This window comes from Brienomyrus brachyistius, chromosome 3 (genome assembly GCF_023856365.1).
Source record: "Brienomyrus brachyistius isolate T26 chromosome 3, BBRACH_0.4, whole genome shotgun sequence".
In the NCBI taxonomy this organism is placed as follows: Eukaryota; Metazoa; Chordata; class Actinopteri; order Osteoglossiformes; family Mormyridae; genus Brienomyrus; species Brienomyrus brachyistius.
In genome coordinates, this window is record NC_064535.1 from 11,590,927 (window position 1) to 11,612,291 (window position 21,365).

General features: G+C 39.6%; 1 protein-coding gene across 1 annotated transcript; it reads right to left on the reverse strand.

The window, feature by feature from the left end:
* Positions 1-373: 373 nt before the first annotated feature.
* Positions 374-21,060, reverse strand: hs3st1l1 (heparan sulfate (glucosamine) 3-O-sulfotransferase 1-like1). Its single transcript, XM_049009832.1, has 2 exons — positions 20,830-21,060; positions 374-1,838 (listed from the first exon to the last, which is right to left on the reverse strand). The coding sequence occupies exon 2, from the start codon at positions 1,648-1,650 to the stop codon at positions 721-723; it is 930 nt and encodes a 309-aa protein (XP_048865789.1). The 5' UTR covers positions 1,651-1,838; positions 20,830-21,060; the 3' UTR covers positions 374-720.
* Positions 21,061-21,365: the final 305 nt, after the last annotated feature.

Genomic DNA, 21,365 nt, shown 5'->3' on the forward strand with positions numbered 1-21,365 from the left:
CGAATTTATGGGAATATAACATGCTACAAAAACATGACTAATATTTTCTGAGTTTTAGGAGTAAATTTTGGCCTGGGTCTGAGGTCTGGTAATGCTGTAAGAATGATTCACACAGAAAGTTGAGGCATCCTATTAAATATTATTCTGCTGACTTGTTATTTGATTAAATTTTCTGGAGGCACTAATTTCAGAGTCCAAACCTATTAGTCAGCCCTGTTATACCAAAATGCTGCTTTAGGGCAAACGTTTCCCGCATTAATATTGCTTGCTACTGCTGTGATTCAAAGGCTTATCTTAATATGTTCCACGCGTCCTCATTTAATGTGATTTAAAATAAGTGGCAAAAATGCAGAGAGAAAATACAAGCCCAAAATTACATTTAAAGCAGAACCATTTATTAAATACAAGAATATCAAACAAAGGAAAAAGTTCATTGATTACACAAAATCGTTTGTAGTTATCTGAATTCACATACAGTACAGGGATGAATACTGAAGCTTCCTCAGTTTAATTCCTATATAAAACTGTTTCGTAGACACAAGCAATTTAAAGGCATTTTCACAGGAGAATCAGAAGGGATTAAGTGCTTTCACCTCCTGCAGCTCCTTGGGCTCCATCCATCACCCCACTTCATGCCCCACTAATGGACTGACCGTCCATTTTACCCTCAAAGCAGGGCTGTGACAACTGGGAAGAAAGAAACAGGCTAACAGGCCTATCCTAGTGCCAGCTGAAGGAGCGCTTGATCATCCTGTAGAAATTGTGGTTGTGCTCCTTAAAGTAAGAACGAAGCTGTTGAAGCACTGTACTGTTCACTGCAGGGTGTGGCCGCCCTTTGGACTCATGGAGACAACGCTCGCGTCCATCGCTACGGATGCAGTAGAACCCCTTGGTCTGGTTGAAGTAGAAGTTGGATGACACTATTCTAGGTGGAAGGCTGAGGAAGCGTTCCACCTTCTGCAGCTCAGGCAATGGATCTTGGATGAGTGTGTCCCCATCTACGATGTGGATCTGTTCCAGGGGGAAATGGCACAGCCAGTTGTGCATGTGCATGTCGTACAGGCTACGCTGGATGGCTTTATAGCGGGTATTGAGGGCCCCGTTGCGCACTAGGATGTTCTCAATGGCCTGTACGGGCTTGTGATTCTCCAAGCGGTTATAGTAAACCTGGGTGTAATCAGAAATGACGCGCTCGATTGGGTCCCGAAGAATGAGCAGCAGCTTTATGGAGCTATTCATGGCATGGATGCGCTCCGGGGCTAGGGGGGATGTGAAATAGCCCGGGGTCTTCTCCACTGTGATCTGGTGTGGCTGCGAAAGAGGCATTAACCCCTGGTACCACTCTAGGCCTTTGACATAGTTCTGGTCCCAGTCAAAAAAGTGCACCTCGGTGGTGGCAACAGCAACTTGGGGATGGATGTCCAGCATCTCTAGCAAGGCTCGCGTGCCGCCTTTGCGGACTCCGATTATGATGCTTTGCGGCAGGCGTTGGGTTGTCCCCGGGGAACCAGTTTGGGTTTCATTGATTACATCTCCGGTCCGCAGGTCCAAATGCTCCCCTGGGGCCTCCGTTCCTTCGAGGAGGCACTCTAGGGGCACTGAGTGCATCTGCAGAACCAGGAGAATCACAGATACCAGCAGGCAAGCCATGGAGGAGGACCGAAAGGGGCTTAAAGGCGAGACAAATTCAGGAGCTGATTGGCTGGAGCTTAGAATGTAAACTGGGGCACCAGAGCAGAATCTTCGAGATCACACCCAATGAGAAGGAAGAATGCACCCGACATCTTCTGTGGCAATCGTGGGGGAGGGAAAAACACGGCGGCGGGGCCAAGGAACATCTGCATGAAGACAAAAGAAGAGAAATGAGCCAGCTCTTTTACATATTCTGTTCTGTACCATATGACACCCCATTTTAATGTCCTCCTTCCTCAACAGCATTAGTGGAACAGACGCGGAAACGATAGCAAGCGGATGCTAGCTAAGCCAGAGAAACTCTGACTGCATCATTACATTGGACGCCAATTCACTGCTTGTACTAAAGTCTCGGACACAGTTAAATTGTCACAGTACCAGTATTAGATTTCTAATAGTAATTAATAGTAATATAACAATGTATCACCAAAAGGAAGACAAAAAATAAAATTAGTCATTTAAAGGATATAGACTGATAAAACCTTTTACAGAATTTGTGGCTTGACTAAACCGATAAAGGAATGAATACACTGAAATATACAGCAGGCTTTTTTCCTCATACAAAAAAAGATAAAGATATGTTTTGTGGTTTGCATGAAAGACGGAACAAGTGAAAGTGAAATATTAGGGTATATTCCCTACTGGTGGTCTCCAGGCCCCCTAAGACCCAGACCAGGATTTAACTAGCTGCCAGTAATTGCATTTAAATAGACAGTCACTGGGCCACACTGCTATGAGAAACTGGATTGTTCTTCTTTTACTGCAGTGAGATGTCACACGGGGAATATAAACTTATGACTCTGCCAGTGAGTCTTTTTTTGGTGATGGGAGAATGAGATTCTTGGGCCCAATCAACTAGCCTCAGCTGGGCACACAGGGGTGTGAATTGCACATTTAAAATAACCAAACATTCTCTATTCAGCTGAACTTCATTCTGCAAAACAGCTTAACTGCATCCGTGCCTCGGGCGGAAGCGAAGAGCAATACCACACTGATTCTCTGCACGATGCTTACAAGGACTGTGCATTTCCCTTTCAGTAGAAAGTGTTGAATCGAGATGAAAAGCATGCACAATCATCAGCAAAGCCTTCAAGGCAACCTTCAAGCATTCAGCCATTCTCCTTTAACAAGTAAAAACAAAACTTTGCAATGTTATTCAAGATTAAAAATTTTTGTGAAACAAATTAATCGATGCCGCTTTCTGAATGGCCAGAAGTTAGATTAATTTGACAAGCATGAAATGGGTCCTTGGTTATTGTGCATTCAAAGCTGATTGACTCTGTATCGCATGTTAAATTATGTCATTTTCATAATATGATGAATAAAATATGGTGCTGGACTCCTGTCCCTGTCATGTGCAGTGTTTGCCCGGCTGTGCTGGTTTCTTCTGGGAATCCTGGTTTTCCTCTGCTGTCCAAAGTTATGCAGGTATGCAAATTTGAATATATAAATTGCCCACAGTGTGTGACTGTGCGCCTGCCTAGTGTTGTTTTAAAATCCCATATAGGATAAAATGTTGGGAAAAGGATCCATGCAACATAACAACTAAATGATGGAATGACTGAGTTTATTATACTGTGATGCTGTGATTGTCTTTGCCGGGCTGGGATTGTGGAGTCGCTACCAAAGACAGCCATTTTGGCTCTAGCGACGCGGATAACCAGGGGGATACTATAGGCTATAGGGGGTGGATAGTTCAGGTCCAGAAAATAAGAATCCAGACCAAGGTTTTGTTTCAACCAACCAGTTGAGTACGCTGTGACTGTCACTCTTTGTATTGAACTGGTTGGTTGAAACAAAATCTTGGTCTGGATTTTCACTTTCTGGATCTGAACTGAGCCTAGATGTAGTTTTCAGTTTCTCACATTCTCTAACAGGAAACAGAGAATGCTTTATATTGGTAATGACTGTTGCTGAGTAGAGGGGCTTGACCCCTGCTCTGCCCCAGGAACATTGATGCCCTCCCTTATCTCACAAATTACGATAAATAGAAAAATATTTCTCTCAGTTCTCAGTTGTTGTAAATTATCCCTTATAACCTGATACTGCAAGTTAAGCTCATTCATTCAATATTCAGCAAACATCAAGGCAATAATGACACAATTTATGTATCCAGGCAAATTTTGAATGAGCAGCAAGAATCTATCGAATTGCAAGCTGTGGTATTTTCCACAGGATTGCCTTATTAATTGGTCACATTGTTAAGATCAGCATTAAATGACTAAGCAAAGCAGTCAGATTAATTAAAGCTGAACTTTTGCAATACAGCCCTTTTATTCACCTTTGCAGTGAACTATTTATTTTGTAAGATTTTGAATCTTACTATGCCCTTAAAATGACATGCAACAGCTTCTAAAATCGTAGCAATATCCTGTACAGTTGTTAAAAAGACCTGTATCAGCTTGAAACATCATTTTCCATTGAAAAACCAAAAGCAATATTATTTATTTCTGATTCTGTTCAGTGGTTCCTCAGGTTTATCTTCATTACTTCCACAGTGACTTTTCTGTCAAGCTTCAGAGGACATCATCTGGACTAGATGGACCTTTTCCATAGCAATAATCTATATTCACTCTCATTATCCATGAGGTGGAGCCCACAGTGGATAATAGTCTTGTTGAAAACATGACACCATTTAATTGTAGTGAAAACAGAGTAATGGAACATAACAGAATTTAACTCATGATCCCTGTACTGGATAAGCAGTTGGAAGATGGACAGCGAGATGGACAATAAATGCTAGTAGAGCTTTTCGTTTATAATTCTAATTTGTGTACTGTATGCGGACAGTATTTACAGAAGTACAGAAACATACATACACCTTTACATAATATACATTTAGATTTCTTTGACAGTGATTTCATTTAATTTAATTTGGAATTGTGATGTAGAATGTTATAGAAGCAGTGCTTGGGTTAACTTGTGCACATCACAGCTATTTACACAAAATAGAACGTGCAACGCTATAGCCTAGCAAGAGCTGCTGCAGCTTATTATGGGCTGGCAGAGCAGATGTGTGAGAGATCATGTGGGTACTGAGCCCTCTGGTGCCAGCACAGGTCTTTATGCTGTGAAAAAAGAAGGACTGAAATGAACGTCTCAGTGATAAGTACTGCAGATTGCGTTCACTTGTATCACATTATTGCTTTTCTATTGCTTCTCTCTAACCATGTTCATCCCCACTCTAAGTTTGCTTTTTAATCTATATTTATTGTATCTCTGTGTGTCTCTTGCATTGCACCCTTTCCAGCCATCCAGCCAGGGACGGATTACGGACCGGGCCAGCGGGGCCGCTGCCCAGGGGCCCTTGGGGTGCAGGGGGCCCGTGGGGCCCCTAGCCCAAAACAATTTGCAACGCTTATCAACAATGTGTTTTCGTTTGTCTATTTTAGAGGGCCTACATTCTTTGATCCTCTGCCTACAAGGGCCCCTGACCCTAAAGGGAGGGCGTTTGGCTGCCAAGGGCCCTTGAATTGTGGTGGTGGTGGTGGTGGGGGCCCTCGCGAACGTTTTGCCCAGGGGCCCACACAACCCATAATCCGTCCCTGCATCCAGCAGTCTTCCAAATGCATACCCAGTGCAGGGCTGCAAGGGCCCATGAGTTTGTCCTATCCCTGGCAGCACAGGGCACAACGTTTTTCTGTAGGATAAATATAATCCAATCATTTCCATGCTTCTCCACATACACACACACACACACACACACACACAGACATACAGATACAAGTTCTGATTAGTATGCTGGGGTTTATATATCCTTCACAAGCCATATCTAATTTCCTTAAACCACGAAGAAAGACACAATCCCAGCTTTAAGGGCAAGAGGTGATTTACATTATACACAAAAGGTCATTTGTTCAAGCATTAAGGTATAAGGTATTGCTACACACATTCATAAGACAGAGAATTTATTCAGATATATTCAAACATAATATATTCATGAATGTGGCATATTACTCTCAGACTCCAGTAAAGAAAATGACCCCAGAGAGCGTCATTGTATGGATTTATTGGTGGCTGGAAGAATGATAATCTGGGGCATATTGGGTAGAGAAATGTAGAATTTCACAGAAGGCATAAAAATAAAACTGCCAGTAAAATGCTGAAGTTATAGTTGAATGGCTACAAAAAAATCCTGATTAGCCTCATTATACTTTTCTTCCTTTGCTAAGCAATAGGGCCGGTCTACGAAAAATATAATTAAAACTGGAGTAGGAAATGGGAATAAAAAACGAAAAAAAAAACACTTTAGGCAAATTTAAAATAGACCGTTCATACTGCTGAGCTGTTCAAGGAGATTGGACTGATTTGACTGCACAAAACCTGGGAGGATTCCTCAGCCATGAAACAGATTAGAGGGCACTGCGGCCCCATCCACAGACATCTACAGGTCACTCTGGGCATGTTTTCTGTGCGTCTCTTTGGGAAGTGAAGTGTGCATTTGAGCTGGCAATTCGGGGCCCAAAAGATCCCTTGACCTTGTAATTCCCGAAAATTCAGCAAGAAATAATATCCATTTGAAAAAATCCTGTCATGATTTTGCATTATGCAGTAAGATGACATCAAACAGGAATTCTGCATATTAACATTTCCATTCTATTTACATATGCAATAATTACTTTGAACAATGTTTATTTTTAATTTTAAAAAGGAAATTAAAATAATCTTTTAATTACACACTTGATAAATTCTTAAACGTATAATTTAGAATGCAGATCCCTTTGCCTTACATGTTTAGCAGTCGCTTTTGTCTGGTGCAGGTACAGTTAAGGGCGTTGCTCAAGGGCCCAGTGGGGAAATTGCTTTGCAATCCATGGCATTCAAACCAGTGGCCTTCCAATCACAGTCACAGATTCCTAACCTGCGGAACCACACACCACACACAGTGCAAAAAATGGAAAAGGTGTCTAAACGATTATTTTTAGGATGAATGAGTAATACAATGACCTAATTTGCACCCGCATGTCATCTGAAACATTTATTTTTGGCATCTCTTTTATGAATGCAGACTAATCTGCCATTAACCAGAGTGGATGTGAAACGCACACTAAATGCTTATGACAAGGGTCTATGAGGTAGCTTCCCCTAAAATTTGAAATTAGTCTAGGATTAATTACTTTATGTTTTCTTAATATAATGAGATGCTGGACTTATGGATTTGTGCAAAAAACACGCGTCTGCTTGCTCGCACGAGGGCACATCGCAAACGTTGTTTAAAACGCCTGGGGCGATCAATGTTCAATAATTTCTTTTAAATCTTTAGCATGGTAGCACAATCCATAATTTATGCTCGCTACAAAGAGTTTGACTTCCCTGGTGAACATAACAGATGCTGAACGCACAATGCTGGCCAATGCGTGTGCCAGTCAGAGGGCATAACCACTGGAAGGAACAGGAGCTGGACAGGCAGGAGTGTAGGAGGAGTTTGGAAGACTAAACAGAGTTCATCCTGCAGTCAGGAGCTCCGAACAATCACGGCTGCACTGAAAAACTCGAAAGATGTCAGCCTACAGGACAGGGATCCTAATGCACTTGGCCTATAAATTTACTCTTAGTCAAGTAAAGTCAAATGCTTTATTATGATACAGTCCATATGTAGGCATATTGAGGCACAAAATAACAAAGCAGAAGAAGAAGATGGTGTGGCATATAGACAGCAAGGCACTGGGGGAAGGTTTTTCAAAACTAAGAGTGCAGGATAGGACAGTGCAAAGTAGGTGAGCCAGACTAGGGGCACTGCAGGGAAATGGATAACCCTGCGGATTCAGGGGGCCCGACACGTCACAGGGGCCCGTGAATACATAAAGTTACATGTAAAATTTGTCAGTGGCCCCATAATTTTTTGAGACATTGGACGAAAGGAAACTGAATACAATGCATGGTGAAATACGAGGGAAAAAAAATATCGGAGAGAGCATGATCTCTGTTTTGAAAATGTGATTATGCAAAAAAAATCAAAAAGCTACAGCACTGCGAGATTTCCAAAAATAGTGCCAAAGGTCAACTGTAGACAGAAGCCAGGAGGATCTCAAGGTTAAAACAAAGGGAGGAACATAAACACGTTGTTATTGATTGGGTGCGAACGACCCAAAAGAACATTATATAACACTGACTTCAGAAAAGTAGTTTTGTGTACACATACTCATTTTTAGCACTAAAATCATTAAGCAGTATTGCTGTTTTATGTTGCTTTCATGTGTATTGCTTGTTGAAAAATAAAATGAATATTTTATCATATATAAACTGTAGAAAAAATTAAGGACATATCTAAGGTTTGATTTAAAGGAAATCAACTATAATCATTTTGACAAGTTGAAGTGAATGTTCTTGAAGTGAGTTTTTGCATTTTCCCCCAATGTCTAATACTTTCACATGCCAGTAAAGATGTATTCCAGCATGCCCTTTAATTTCACTCTAAAGTGGTTACAAGTGAATAAGATTTTCGATCTTTATGGTCTTCGGATAAGCAAAGTAACATCCAACTGAATCTTTCCGGGTATAAAATGACAATTTATTAAGATCTAAGAGTTAAGAGATGACTACAGAAAATAAATTTAAAACCTTCCTTATTAAATTGCTCAAAAAGGTTTAATATTGCCACCATAAAAAGCAAATACATCTGTCATTAAGTTGTGAATAAACAATACTGATTTTAGAGGGGGTTTCTAATTTGTCAGTACTTTCAGATTTTAACTTGCACACTAAATACAATCCTGTTACAATGATATGCAGAAAAAGGTATTACTAGGCAGGTATGAGTAAGTATTACTAGGCAGGTATGAGTAATTATTACTAGGCATATATGAGTAGGTAGTACTAAGCATGTATGAGTAGATATTACTACTCATTTCAAGTTCCAAAAGTCTCCTGCTGTTTTTCCCTTAAGAAAAGCGCTTAACCTAAATTCCCCCAGTAAAATGTTCAGCTGTATATAAATGAACCAAAATGAAGTCACTTCTAATCTCTTCTGGTATTTGTCTTCCATTTATATCACTAGGCACCATGTATGCTGACTCCACGCATTAGCAGTAACTAAGCTAGTGCTTTCATAAAAGGTAGATATACACTGACCAGCCACTCCATTAGGAACACCCGTGCACCTGCTTATTCATGCAAAAATATATAATCAGCCAATCACGTGGCAGCATCACAATGTATAAAATCATGCGGATGGGGGTCAAGAGTTTCAGTGAATGGTCAGATCAAACATTAAAAGTGGAAGAACTGAGGCCTAAGTGACTTTGACTGTGGCGTGGTTGTTGGTGCCAGACGGGGTGGTTTGAGTATTTCAGAAACAGCAGATCTCCTGGGATTTTCAGCCACAGCGTGTACGCAGTATGGAGCGAAAAAAGAGAAACCATCCAGTGAGCGCCGGTTCCGTGGGCGGATTTCACAGCGAGAATGTGCAGCCGACACATCGGCAGCAATTACGTGATGCAACCATGTCAACATGGAGCAGCATTGTTAAGCTCATGGCATGAAGAATTCAGGATGTTCTGAGGGAAAAGGGTGTCCCACCTGGTATTAGAACACTCTTCTTAATGAAATGGCTAGTAAGTGTATATTTACACAATATTATACACTACAATTATAGTTCAGGAGTACCATCTGTGAAGGATATATAGATACAAAGCTTCAGAGTAGGGTACCAGATCATTGAATAGATGATATAAAAAACCGCATAGTCACATGTGGGGATTTCAGCTGCTGCGTCCAGGACCAAGAGATAAAGGGCAGAATGCTAATGAATAAAGTTTTCTATATATTTGTATAATCCCATGAGAGAAAAATGTGTTTTCATTTACTTACAAGTGAATTAAACTCAAGGGCAAAAGCAAAAAGGAGCCAGTATTTTGTTTGTAAAGAGGTGCTTTATGGTTTTGACTCTCAAATGGAACATGCCCATTAAAAAAAGCGATGTTTACATAAACTGCACCTTTATAATGCATTCATAGAACATTCAATGCACCTTTGTAATGCATTCATAGAACATTCAGTGCACCTTTGTAATGCATTCATAGAACATTCAGTGCACCTTTGTAATGCATTCATAGAACATTCAGTGCACCTTTGTAATGCCTTCATAGAGCATTTATAAGCAGCATGTATACCTTAACATCCAAACAGCTTTAATATACAGTAATAACAAACATTGCACAATTATAATGTTTGTTGTGATCCTATAATATTTGTAATCAATGTATATTTAGACTGTTAAGGTATGTTCGGATATTAAGGTATACTTACATGCTGCTTATGAATGTTCTATGAACGCATAATACAGGCATTATGAAGGTGCAGTTAATGTAAAGCGTTACCAAATATTATTCTCTATTTTGTCATAATTTGAACAGTTGACACACTTAAACTTCATTCTAATCGCTGCTCACTTGATACTTCTCAAGCCCAAATTGAAACGTATAACCGTTTGGCATTGAATGCTAAGCACTATCAGCGATTCTACCTCAGTGACTTTTTCCTCTTGGCCAATTGTGCTGAAGCTGACTAAGGTACAGGAGCTGCAAGGTCACAGCCAGTGGCAGCTGCTGGACCCTCGCCTGAGCCTCGAGGCACTAATACAAATGAGCTGGCAACTGACACAGCTCTCCCTGCTGAGGTAGTGGGGAGAGGGATGGTACCTGACCTCTGACATTGCGGCCAGCTTTGGACTTGCCTCTTCCTTGCCCAGCTTAATATATTTATCCACCAGTCTGACCCGAATGACATCGCAGATGTGTTCATTGACCAGCCTGACTGAGCGCTTGTGGCTTGTAGCTGGCCACTATGCAGCAGGAACTCCATCCGTTGGTTGATCTCAATGTCGAAGCAGAGCAACAAGCCTGCTGGATATTGGTTGGCCAGTGACACTCTTCCAAAACATTGTCCTTGAGCGTGTGTGACAGAAACAATTCGGACTCCATAGCTATAAAGCTGGCCTTCATCCAGCTGATGCATCCAGCAGCACCTGGCAGGATTCAGCAATGCAGCACTGATGATAAAGCTGATCATTATAGAGCAGCTTTTCACACACTATTAAATAAATACCACCCGATAGGCGCAGTGCATCTAGCCAGGAAACCGCTGCTGCTACAGAGACGACCAGTTGTTATTTATCGATTACTGATGACAGAGAGGAGGAAGATATCAGAACCCTTTCAATGTCCCAGCTACTGCAAACCATGTGCAATGCCCCAATTTCAAATTGGCGAAGCTAGTCAGAGATCATTGTACTATCCTACCAACAACCATGAAGATGACATGTGGAACAAAGGATAAGTTGGGTCAGATATGCTGACAGCTGGTCATTTCTACCACGACTAGTGTTTTGCTGAGGTCAATTTTTTTCCCGGTCAGTGAAATGTATTATATGATATGTACTCGATTCCCAAAAGTCAAATTAGCACTGATTAGGAAATATAACGCATACAGTGATACATAATACATTGAAGACACAGGGAAGAAAGGTACAGGGCTCATGCTAATTCCTGAAAAACAGTTATATAAATAACGTGTTAACAGGGTTTAGTAGCACAATGAAAACTGTGCCAGCAAATGATTCTCAGAATAGACCGGCGTTTCAGTGTCTGGTTTCTTCTGCAGGCTGTGGCAGATGATACTGTTAATGGCACTGAAGACTGTTATACATTCCTGAACTACTGACAATCCTGCTGTGACTCCCTGATTCACGCCACGACTGAGAAAGTGCTTCCCTTCATGCTAGAGATACTTTTAGCAGCCGGATGATGAAAAACCATCCAGAGGGCCCAGTATGAACAAAACAATGAAGCAACTCAATAGACAGTGTCAGTCACCTGTCTGCATCTGCATCAAATAAATTCTACTGAAAAATACTACTAAAAATATTACTGAAAAATACTCAGATATTCATATGGTCATAATCCTACAGAATTATTTTTTTTCCTTGAAGTGTCCAGGACAAGGTCAGAGTTTTGAAAATCTTTTTTGGGCATATAATAAAAAATGGCCATCAAACCAATTTAACTTTGTTCCTTAAGTCCTTGACCTGATGCTTGTAATCTCAGAGGGATTACTTTTGGCAGCTGGACAAGAGCTAGTGGAATGACCTATACCCACTCGAAATGTAAAGTCGCTAATCTAATTTATCGTTCGTAAATATTGCGCGTAACGAAAATGTGAAGGAAAAATGCACCATCAGCAAAGGTTTCCCACTGTTCTGCTTCTGAAGGACAGGATTCACCTGGAAGTCCTGGCAGCGTACTCCTCTAACTGTTTCATTGAGTTATTCTCATTTTTGCATCTCTCCTGCCAAAATGACCACATACAGCTTCTTTTCCAGCTGGCTTAGACTCCCACAGATGCCTCCTCTATTCACAGACAAACCATAACTGCTAATATTCCTACACAACTAGCTTATTAAGGCAGCATTATTACACATAAAATATGTGAGATATCTATCACAAATATAACTCTATTCTTTTTAGCATCCTTTTCCTTTCCGTATAAGGGCAACTTAAGGAGGCCTACCTTTTTCAAAATCCGGAATACAGAAAGCTGAGAACGTTTCTAAAAAGTTTTCTATTATGCATGGAAATCCATCCATCGTTCGATCCATCCATTCATCCTTTCATCTTCTGTAACTGCCTTTCCTATGCAGGGTCACAGGGGTCCGGAGCCTGTCCTGGAGGCTACAAGCGCAAGGAAGGACGGGACACCAACTCATCTTAGATGCAGAGAAATGTCTGCCTTCTATATAGTAACATCTTACTCACCTAAGTGCTTGACATGAGTAATCTTTGATGCCATAAGCAGCACACTTAACACTTCACAGATGTCTTTCACAGTTAGTCATAGCAGAACTACTTACAGTATCATGAAAGAGCTCTGCTTAGTAACCTCTCCTTTCACACTTCAAAAATGAAATACTGTAACATTTTCTAAATACATTTAACCAAATCCACAATGAAATGGACATAAAATGGTTAAGCAAGTGCATGGATTTCCTTAAACAGATGTAGAAGGCTCAGGCATGGCAGGTTCAAATTTTTTCAGTAATTAAGAAGATTTTGTTCAAACACACATACAAGTGGGGATCAGAGAACAGGAAACGACTGGAGAATTTGGGGTTAAGGGCCTTTCTCTAGGGCCCAACAGAGCCATCTCCCTAGCGGTTAGGGGATTTGAAGCAACAACCTTCTGATCAGGAACACAGTCTTAACCTGCTGGACCACACAATATATATTAATTATTAATACATCATCGTTTTAGGCTCCAGTGACCCTCCCATTCATTTCAATTTATTGCGTCCTAGCAAAGTACTTCCACCCCACAGAGAGAATTCTCTCACTGTAAAGCTTTCAGGTTCTTTATGTTAAGAATTTAAAATATGGGTTGTGTCCAATCACTACTATAATAATGCAGATATACCTTGCCTAGGTTTACTGTATTGGTGTCTTTATTCTACAGTGTGTGAGTATGTATACAAAATGTAAGGACTGGGTACAGCCAATAATAGACAGAGTGTCTATAGAATAATTATGTACAGAATGGAAGCAGATTTGCCCCGGAACCCCACACCTTCCTGTGTCCTGATAGGCTCCTTTCATCTTTCTTTTTTAATCAACATTCTCTAACCTCAAATAAGTCAACTGATACATAAATCCCCATCAGCAGATTCAGAACAATATTAAGATTCGACAATTTCTGCTAAAATAATCACACGCAAAATAAGAAGAGAACTGTGTCACAGCACCGCCTGCCATTATCTTCGGTTCTCTCCCACCCACGCATGTGTGCACAGACACCTGTCTCATTTCCATTAGCAGATTTTGGTACAATTATCACTTGAAGGGCTGCACCACAGGATCAGGAGAACAGCATCTCCGCAACATCCACAACATGCCTTGATTTGCCACAGCAGCACTTTTAAGGCCCCCTAATCTACGCATGATCCCTTTTCCATTTCAGCCACAAATTTTTCTAACGTAGGTTCATGAATAAGTGATAAGAATGTACTGGCTTCTATTTCACTATAAATTTGTAGGAGATGCATATGGGAGATAAGACGCTGTAGCAAATACCAGCTTAATAATGTTTATCTCCTCTTTTTCGAAGTTGTAATGAGAGACTTTTTCTCATAAACATTTAGTCTTGAAACTCAGACTTTGCTGAATAATAGCGCACAGCTGAGACCTGGGACTTTCTGAAGGATCATCTACGGCCAGCCTGTCAGTCCGTGGTAATGGAAAAGGGCTTAAATTTCTCTGTATCGAGCGCTGAGGCAGGTTTTTTCCCCCATATCTGAATCTGTAGCGTAGCGTTACATGTGCGTACATGTTGCGGTCCTCGGATTAATGTGTAGGGTTTTTGTGATATAGAATTTACAGGAAAATCTGGGCTCAATTCTTGATGCTCTGCACGCGTTTCTCCTGGTGTTCTCCAGGTGTGTTGGTTTTACGCCTAAAGCATGTGGTTAGGTGAAGCGTGTTCGTAAATTGGTCATAGAGCATGGGTGCGTATGAATGGCAGCCCCTCTCACCTGCCTCATACCCTGTGCTACCTGGGATAAGCTCCAGACTCACCACAAGCCTGCTAGATAAGCAGTTATGAATAATGAAGCCAAACCTAGTTACAATATAAGCTCATAGCAAGAATTATATAACTACCAGCATGTTCTGTATTTTAAGTGGAAAGATTGGTTTTGGTTTATATATTTTACACACACACACACACAGACATAGTTGTGTAATCTTATCTTTTTGGGGCCCGCTCATTCATTTCTATGGGAAAAATGCTAATGCTAACTATGACAACCTTTACCCCCACGCAGCCCTAACCATGAAGATAAGTAACCAAACAAAACACAACAGTTTTTGCATTTTTAGTTTTTACATTGCAGTCATGGATTTTATAAAATAGAGGTTTTTCAACTAACTTGTCCCTATAAGATAAAAAAAACAGGTATTCATCACGTTGTGGGGACATTTGGTCCCCATGAGGTAAGGTATACCTGGACCAACACACACACACACACACACACACACACACACTCAGGTTTGTACTTATATCTTTATGGAGACTCTCCACTCATTTCTATGGGGAAAACTCTAATACCTACATGACAACCTTAACTCCCACCCAGTCCTAACCTTAACTATAAGCGGCCAAACAAAATAGGAGACTTTTGGCATTTTTAGTTTCTTGATTGCGTTTTTGATCTGAAAAATGGTCCCCACAATGTCAAAATAACAGGTTTTTATCATATTGTGGGGGGCATTTAGTATGTGTTACTCTTTTGAAATAGTGTGTTTGTTTGTTTGACCTTGTGTTGACCTTTGTGTTTTGTATTTTGCATTTTCCTGTTCTCCTTTGGTTCTGCACTATACAGTAAGGGGTGTGTGTCTCTTTTCTCTATTATTTCTTGATGTTTGAGTGAGTTATGCTTTTGGGAATGTGTCTGTCATTGACTAATAGTGTTGCAGATCATCTTGTCTGATGGGTGGTCTGTTACCATCGCTTAATTAAATATCATTTCTAAAATAGTATTAATCAATAAGCTTCAGGGAAAGGTTTCAGATGAAAACAGAAAAAAAAACTTTGAATGATAAATGTCACCTTAGCGTTGTTTGATTTTAACGCCACAGTATTAAAAGGAAATGTGCTGCAAATTATCCACTGGCAAAGCAGTCAAGACCAGTCATCTGCTCAACAGGTCAGCATCCTGCTTTTGCGTGCCTTCTGGAAAGAAGAGGAAAAAGTTTCGTACTGGAGAAAATCAATTCTATCTCAATTTTCAATTTGCCTAATGCCAGACTGATGTGACACGTTAGGCACTGGATTCCCGTTAACGCAGCACAAGCCAAGTTAACAATTAGCTCCTGTAAAATTTTCTATTGTTAAATTCAAAGCAGATTATTTTTAATTTACACATGAACCATGACTTTATTAATATTTAATCAAGATTAGTTGTAAATGAATGATTACTCTTCATAATTATGTATGCTCACTGGAAATGGCTCTGCTTTTTAACGCAGTGCCTCACTAGAGCCAAAATAAGCAAACGTTATTTTCCTAAGATGATTGAGGTCTGGGAATAAACAAACAAGCTTTATCAATAAATGCACATTATTGATAAAATGTTTAGAGAATGAAGATAAACTTCTAACAATAAAGTTACTGTGCATTTGCATTTTAATAAATTCTGACTCCCTTCCTTTGCCTTTGCCATTAAATAAGCTGTTTCTTTTGAGAGAAATAGTGCAGCAAAATCTGCACTGGCTTTAGACCAAAAAGGACACCGGCATACAGACCAGGTTGGTCCCTGTGCTGCTTGGAAGAGGCTCCCTGCGTCTCAGTGCAGGATGGAAGCAGCTCTCAAAAGGCCAGTCATCAGACAAAGAAAGAAAATGCAATGGAAACTCGCCAGAAAGGATTTCTGCAGTGAGCATTCGGGGACAAAATGATTCCTCTTTAGAAAGTTTCGCTTCACTAAAAAATCAAGAAGGAATTTACATTTATTCTATCAGTCTATAAGTTAATATATTGTTCCTTAATTCTTTTGGGATAGTAGCTTATTAACTCATTGTTTCTTTGCAGTTGGGACTACAGTTGATGTACAATTATAGTGAATAAATTTAAGATGGTTCTTCCTCCAAGGAATCCATAGAAACTGGAATTAGAAACCAGAAAAAAGATGATGACACATTCAGTTTTACTCGTTAATACAGGGAACGTGATTTAAAATGAATGCAGGCTGTGCATGTTGACATCACGTCACACGGTGTATGCCACAAGTCACCTACGTGTCAATGTAAAGGAGGCCTAAAGGGTAAGGCAGTTTTATGTAGTGTTATCGCTGTTTGCTTACTGAAAGACTGTTACTTGTTTACTGAAAGTCTGACTTGACTTGCATTGAACCCAATGTGAATGGTCCAGCATTACATAAAGGATACTCACAAAATATGAAAGAGCAAAGGTGAGGAAACAGGCATGTCATGAAATTTATATGAATGAAATACATATATATATATATATATATATCTATATATATATAGGAGAAATTTCGATTTTGTATCCAAAGCAGTTAATGTTTAAGGTCAGACAAACAGGTACATTTGAAGGATTCTTAAACTGGGGCCAATGAAAAAGAAACAATGGTACATTAAATAAACATGACAAAACCGCCAAGACAAAGATCAAATGGATGCTTGACAGAACTTTATTGCACAGCGTTAGGCAGCCAGACCAAACCACTGAGTGGGAGTCAGGCTGAGACACACACACACACACACACACACACACACACACACACACACACAACAGCCCACATATTCATATCTTTCTGAGGACTCTTCATTTCTCTGGGCATAACCCTAACCCTAACTATGAGAACCCTAACCCCCACCCAGCCCTAACCCTAACCCCTACCCAGTCCTATCCTTACCCATAAACAGCCAAAGAAAATACAAGGCTTTTGTCTTTTATATCATTTTGATTGCATTCATAGGATTTTCTAAAATAAAAATTCCCTTTGTGGGACTGAAACAATGTCACCATATTGTCAAAATAACAGGTTTTTATCACATTGTGGGGACACTTAGCTTCTTAGTTTCTCGTTTATAAATACATTACTTAAGAGTCTACTATTACATTATTTGTGTCCCGTCAAGTAAAGTGTTACTGTGTGTTGATACACATTTAAAACATCAAATAATCTGGTTATCAATGGATAAATTAATATATAATCAGATTTTAACTATTTTGTCACAATGTGGTAAACATGTGTATTACACACTAAAATATAAGTACATAAAAACAATAACATATTAACATAATAACATATGTTAACATATAACATAACATATAATTAACATAAAAATAGTAACATAAATAATGGAATCATACACAAACATGCAAATGTACCAGCCTAGTTACGTCCCACACAGAACCTGACAGTAACTCATTTATTATGTATGAGCATTTGATAGGAAGATGGGAGCCGTGGTAGCTGAGCATTATGCTGAATTCAGAAATGAATCTAAAGGCCATAAAGAAGGGATTGATATCAGGGCATGTAGCCCAGAAATTTTATCAGACGTTAACCACAATAAATGAAATCCTATAAGACCGAGTATGTTACCTATGGTTTGTTGTTGTTGTTGGTGATATATGATATTGCACAGCTATCATTGGGCACTTGGACATTCTCTCAGAGAGAATTCAGGGGAAAGACTGTAAAGAAGTCCTTAGCGAACTTCTACCTCCCATCCAGAGCAATATATAAGTCCTTCACAATGTTGTGACAACATCATAGCAGAGTTTTAAGCTATACGTCTTCTCTGAGAACAGCTAATCTTGACAGGTCCGGTGAGATTCCCTGTGCTGTTAAAACCCTCTTTGCTTTAAACCAGTAAAATGTCAGCAGTTTTTCTGAAATTACCTGGCGCGGCTTTGTGGAAAATGAACAGAGAAACCAAGGCTGCACTTTCCTTTCATTCAGTTCTGAAACATTTTAAAATGAGTTTTGGGACACTGTGATCAGTTATGCCCAGCTGAGCTGAAAGAAACACTGCAGTTTGTATTTCAAACTTAATTTGATGTAACAATTTTAAAACATCTTATGAGTGTCTGTCCACCCATCCATCACTTTCCGAAGCTCGTTTGCTGATGGTCATAGCTGCTGCTACGACTAGGTCCCATAAAACTGCATACTTTCCCCCCCCCCACAGAAACAGCTCCACATGAACACTGCAGCTCCCATTTTTACATGGCTCCACATTCTTCAAATTGGCATAAATAACGGTGGGGGCTCCTTGTTTCTGTTTCGTTTCCACTTGTGTTACCTGCTCTTTCAATTGCTTGGCTTTTGTCTTCCCCTTCCTTGCAATGGCAAATGGCCAAAAGCCAAAATTTTAACAGCATTGTGTACCATCAAGTATTTTGGTTTGAAATGGTGTGAAATGGTACAGAAAGGAAATCAACACATTTTAACGGAACTATTCATAACTAAGCACAACCTTAGTACCTAATGTTCATACTCAAACAGTGCTCATGTTTCCAATTACATATATTCCCAAAGACCAGATGACATATAATAATGCATGAGCATAAGGAACATTGACAAAGTAGAGTAACAGTGATTTGCATTGTGATATTGGGCTTTTGTGATCAGATTTGATATACATACAAGCAAAAAAGGGATTTATGGATCTGAATGTTTTCCCCAAAGAACATTTTTAAGAACCTTTTTTTTCGTGATAAAAAGAAGAGATTACATCTATGAAATGTATTCATATAATAATACTGTACTAGCATTTTTATGAAAAATTAATGATTCATGTTGTTCTATTATTTTGTATGAAAAGTACACTGTGAAAAGTGTAATAAATCGGCAAAGATAAATGAGAGAAAAGCCCACGTCTTTCTACAAAATTCAGTGAACTTCCAGGGGAAAAAAAAACTCATTAAAAGTTCTTACCAAACCTCACACACCAATCAAATACCAAAATCATGTATGGCAAGCTGCCAAGAGCACAAAAGAATGGACGGATGGACAGATGGATGGATGGATGGATGGATGTATGGAAGTAACTTGTGTATAAGGTGCATGAAATACATTTTATGCACAAGAAATTGTACTGGCCGCCTGTGCATTTCTCCATGTTTTTAAGTCATAGCACTGGTTTCATGTGCATCTTCTGACAAACTTCAAGCCATTCACTGTCATCAGTGAAGGATGAAAATAATGAGCTGGAATCCCCCTCCTGATCCCCACCTCCAAACGCACGACTCTTCTCACTTCAGTGTCCACTGGACGTCTCTGGCATACAGTGCTGAAAACCAGCTTTTCATACATGCATGTTGGCTGGGTTGATTGTGCCATCTAAGTATATCGAAGTCACTCATTTGAAACAGAATAACTAGCTCAGTTTCAGGCACTTTTTGTGTCAAATCCTTGCTAACTGAACAATATCTGAGAGCTGTGAAAAGTTATGATTTAAACTGAAACCAAAATACTGACCTTTCCCACCAATGAATGCCAGCACATTCAAGATAACATATGACATATAACTCAAGAATTGTAGTTATAATGTGGGCTGAATCCCGTGTCTTTATTCTGAATAATATATGTAAATGTAATCATCTGTTACCAGAGCTCAAAATAATAAAAAATAACAGTAGCAAATGAACAGCTGAAGAATTTATTGGAGCAATTCATTCAAATTATGTTATCCACTTCTTTATCATGTTACACTTATTCTATACATATTTTGCACTTGGTATTCAATATTGAATCGACTGTTTTTTATATATAATCATTAGTTAGGCCTATAAATGGATGGTATATCTTATTATTATTAATCCGATAATTATTTCCTTACATTTGTGGACAGAACAATGGCTGATTGATATTCAAGTAGGCAGACACAGAATTTATTAGAAGTAGCTCAGCACTCCGCATCAATATATTCAGTATTGTATATCGATATTAGTAACATTTCCGTTACAGAGAATGCGCACATAAGCAGGTCTGAGCGCTGCCTTTACTCACCTATAGCTGCTGAGGGCGGCAATGTTTCTGCGGGCTGCCGCACGCAGTTCCAGACTAGGCACCTTAAACAAGGCACTTTAAAGCGGGTGACAATTCGCGATTTCCCAGTGTTTGATTTCTTCATTTAAAGAATTATATTTCCTTTCTTAACGCCCTCAAAAATTTTGTGGACCAATTAAATCATGCAGTTTCAGTTCTGAAAACGCTCTCGTAAAAGTTTAGTCTTCGTTTCGACGTGTATTAGATTAGATTATCGGCAGAACGTGTCAACCAAACAAATCTTCTTTTTAGAAAATACTCGGGATCAAACGGATTTATACTAAATCATTTGTAATTGATTACAACCATTCATCTGAAAGAAATTAAATTAAACCACTTCCAGGAGCATCCTTATTATATTCCGATTTGCAAACCTAGTAGGTGACAAACAGATCACCATAACGTGCGAATACAGTCTGTTATGAATTTAACCAAACCTGCAGTTATATTTAGTGCACTGGAATTCACATTTCCAAAACTGAAGTACCTGTAAACGTTGAATGTTAAAGTTTCTTCCCTGACTTTAAAAAAATGAAATGAAATCGAACATAATAATGGCAGATAGTTACCTTTCGGGAAGTCAACGTTAAGGCTGGAATCCGCAAAAGTCATTGTTCTGAATTTGGTGGCGTTGCAGAAGAACTGAAACACAGCCGACTTGAGAAGATCGGGTCGCTGTTCATCCAGCTGCCGTGTCTGCCATGGAAATACATCAGCAGCATCAGTTGCACTGATCACATATTCATTTTGGATCTGACAGGGGAAGAGCGCCTAGGCTGCTCCTAGTCCTCGCTGTGTTGTGGACTGTGCCAGTTCATTTCAGGAAAGCAAGATCTGATTTGTGCCGACTGAAGGCGGAGCCACGTCAGATGACTAATTAATATTAATTTGCATAAATATAATATGTTTCCCAATTTAGGGACCTTTAGATAATCATCTGACCGCCCAGCAGTACTCATCCAGATTATCAAGTAACATTAGTGAATCTTTTCACCATGTCGTAACTGTCAACGAACAATGCCATGTATCAGTCGTGAAGTTTCACATCAGTCTGTATAATCTGCCAGTTACAAATTGCAATATTTACATTAAATTATAAACTGCA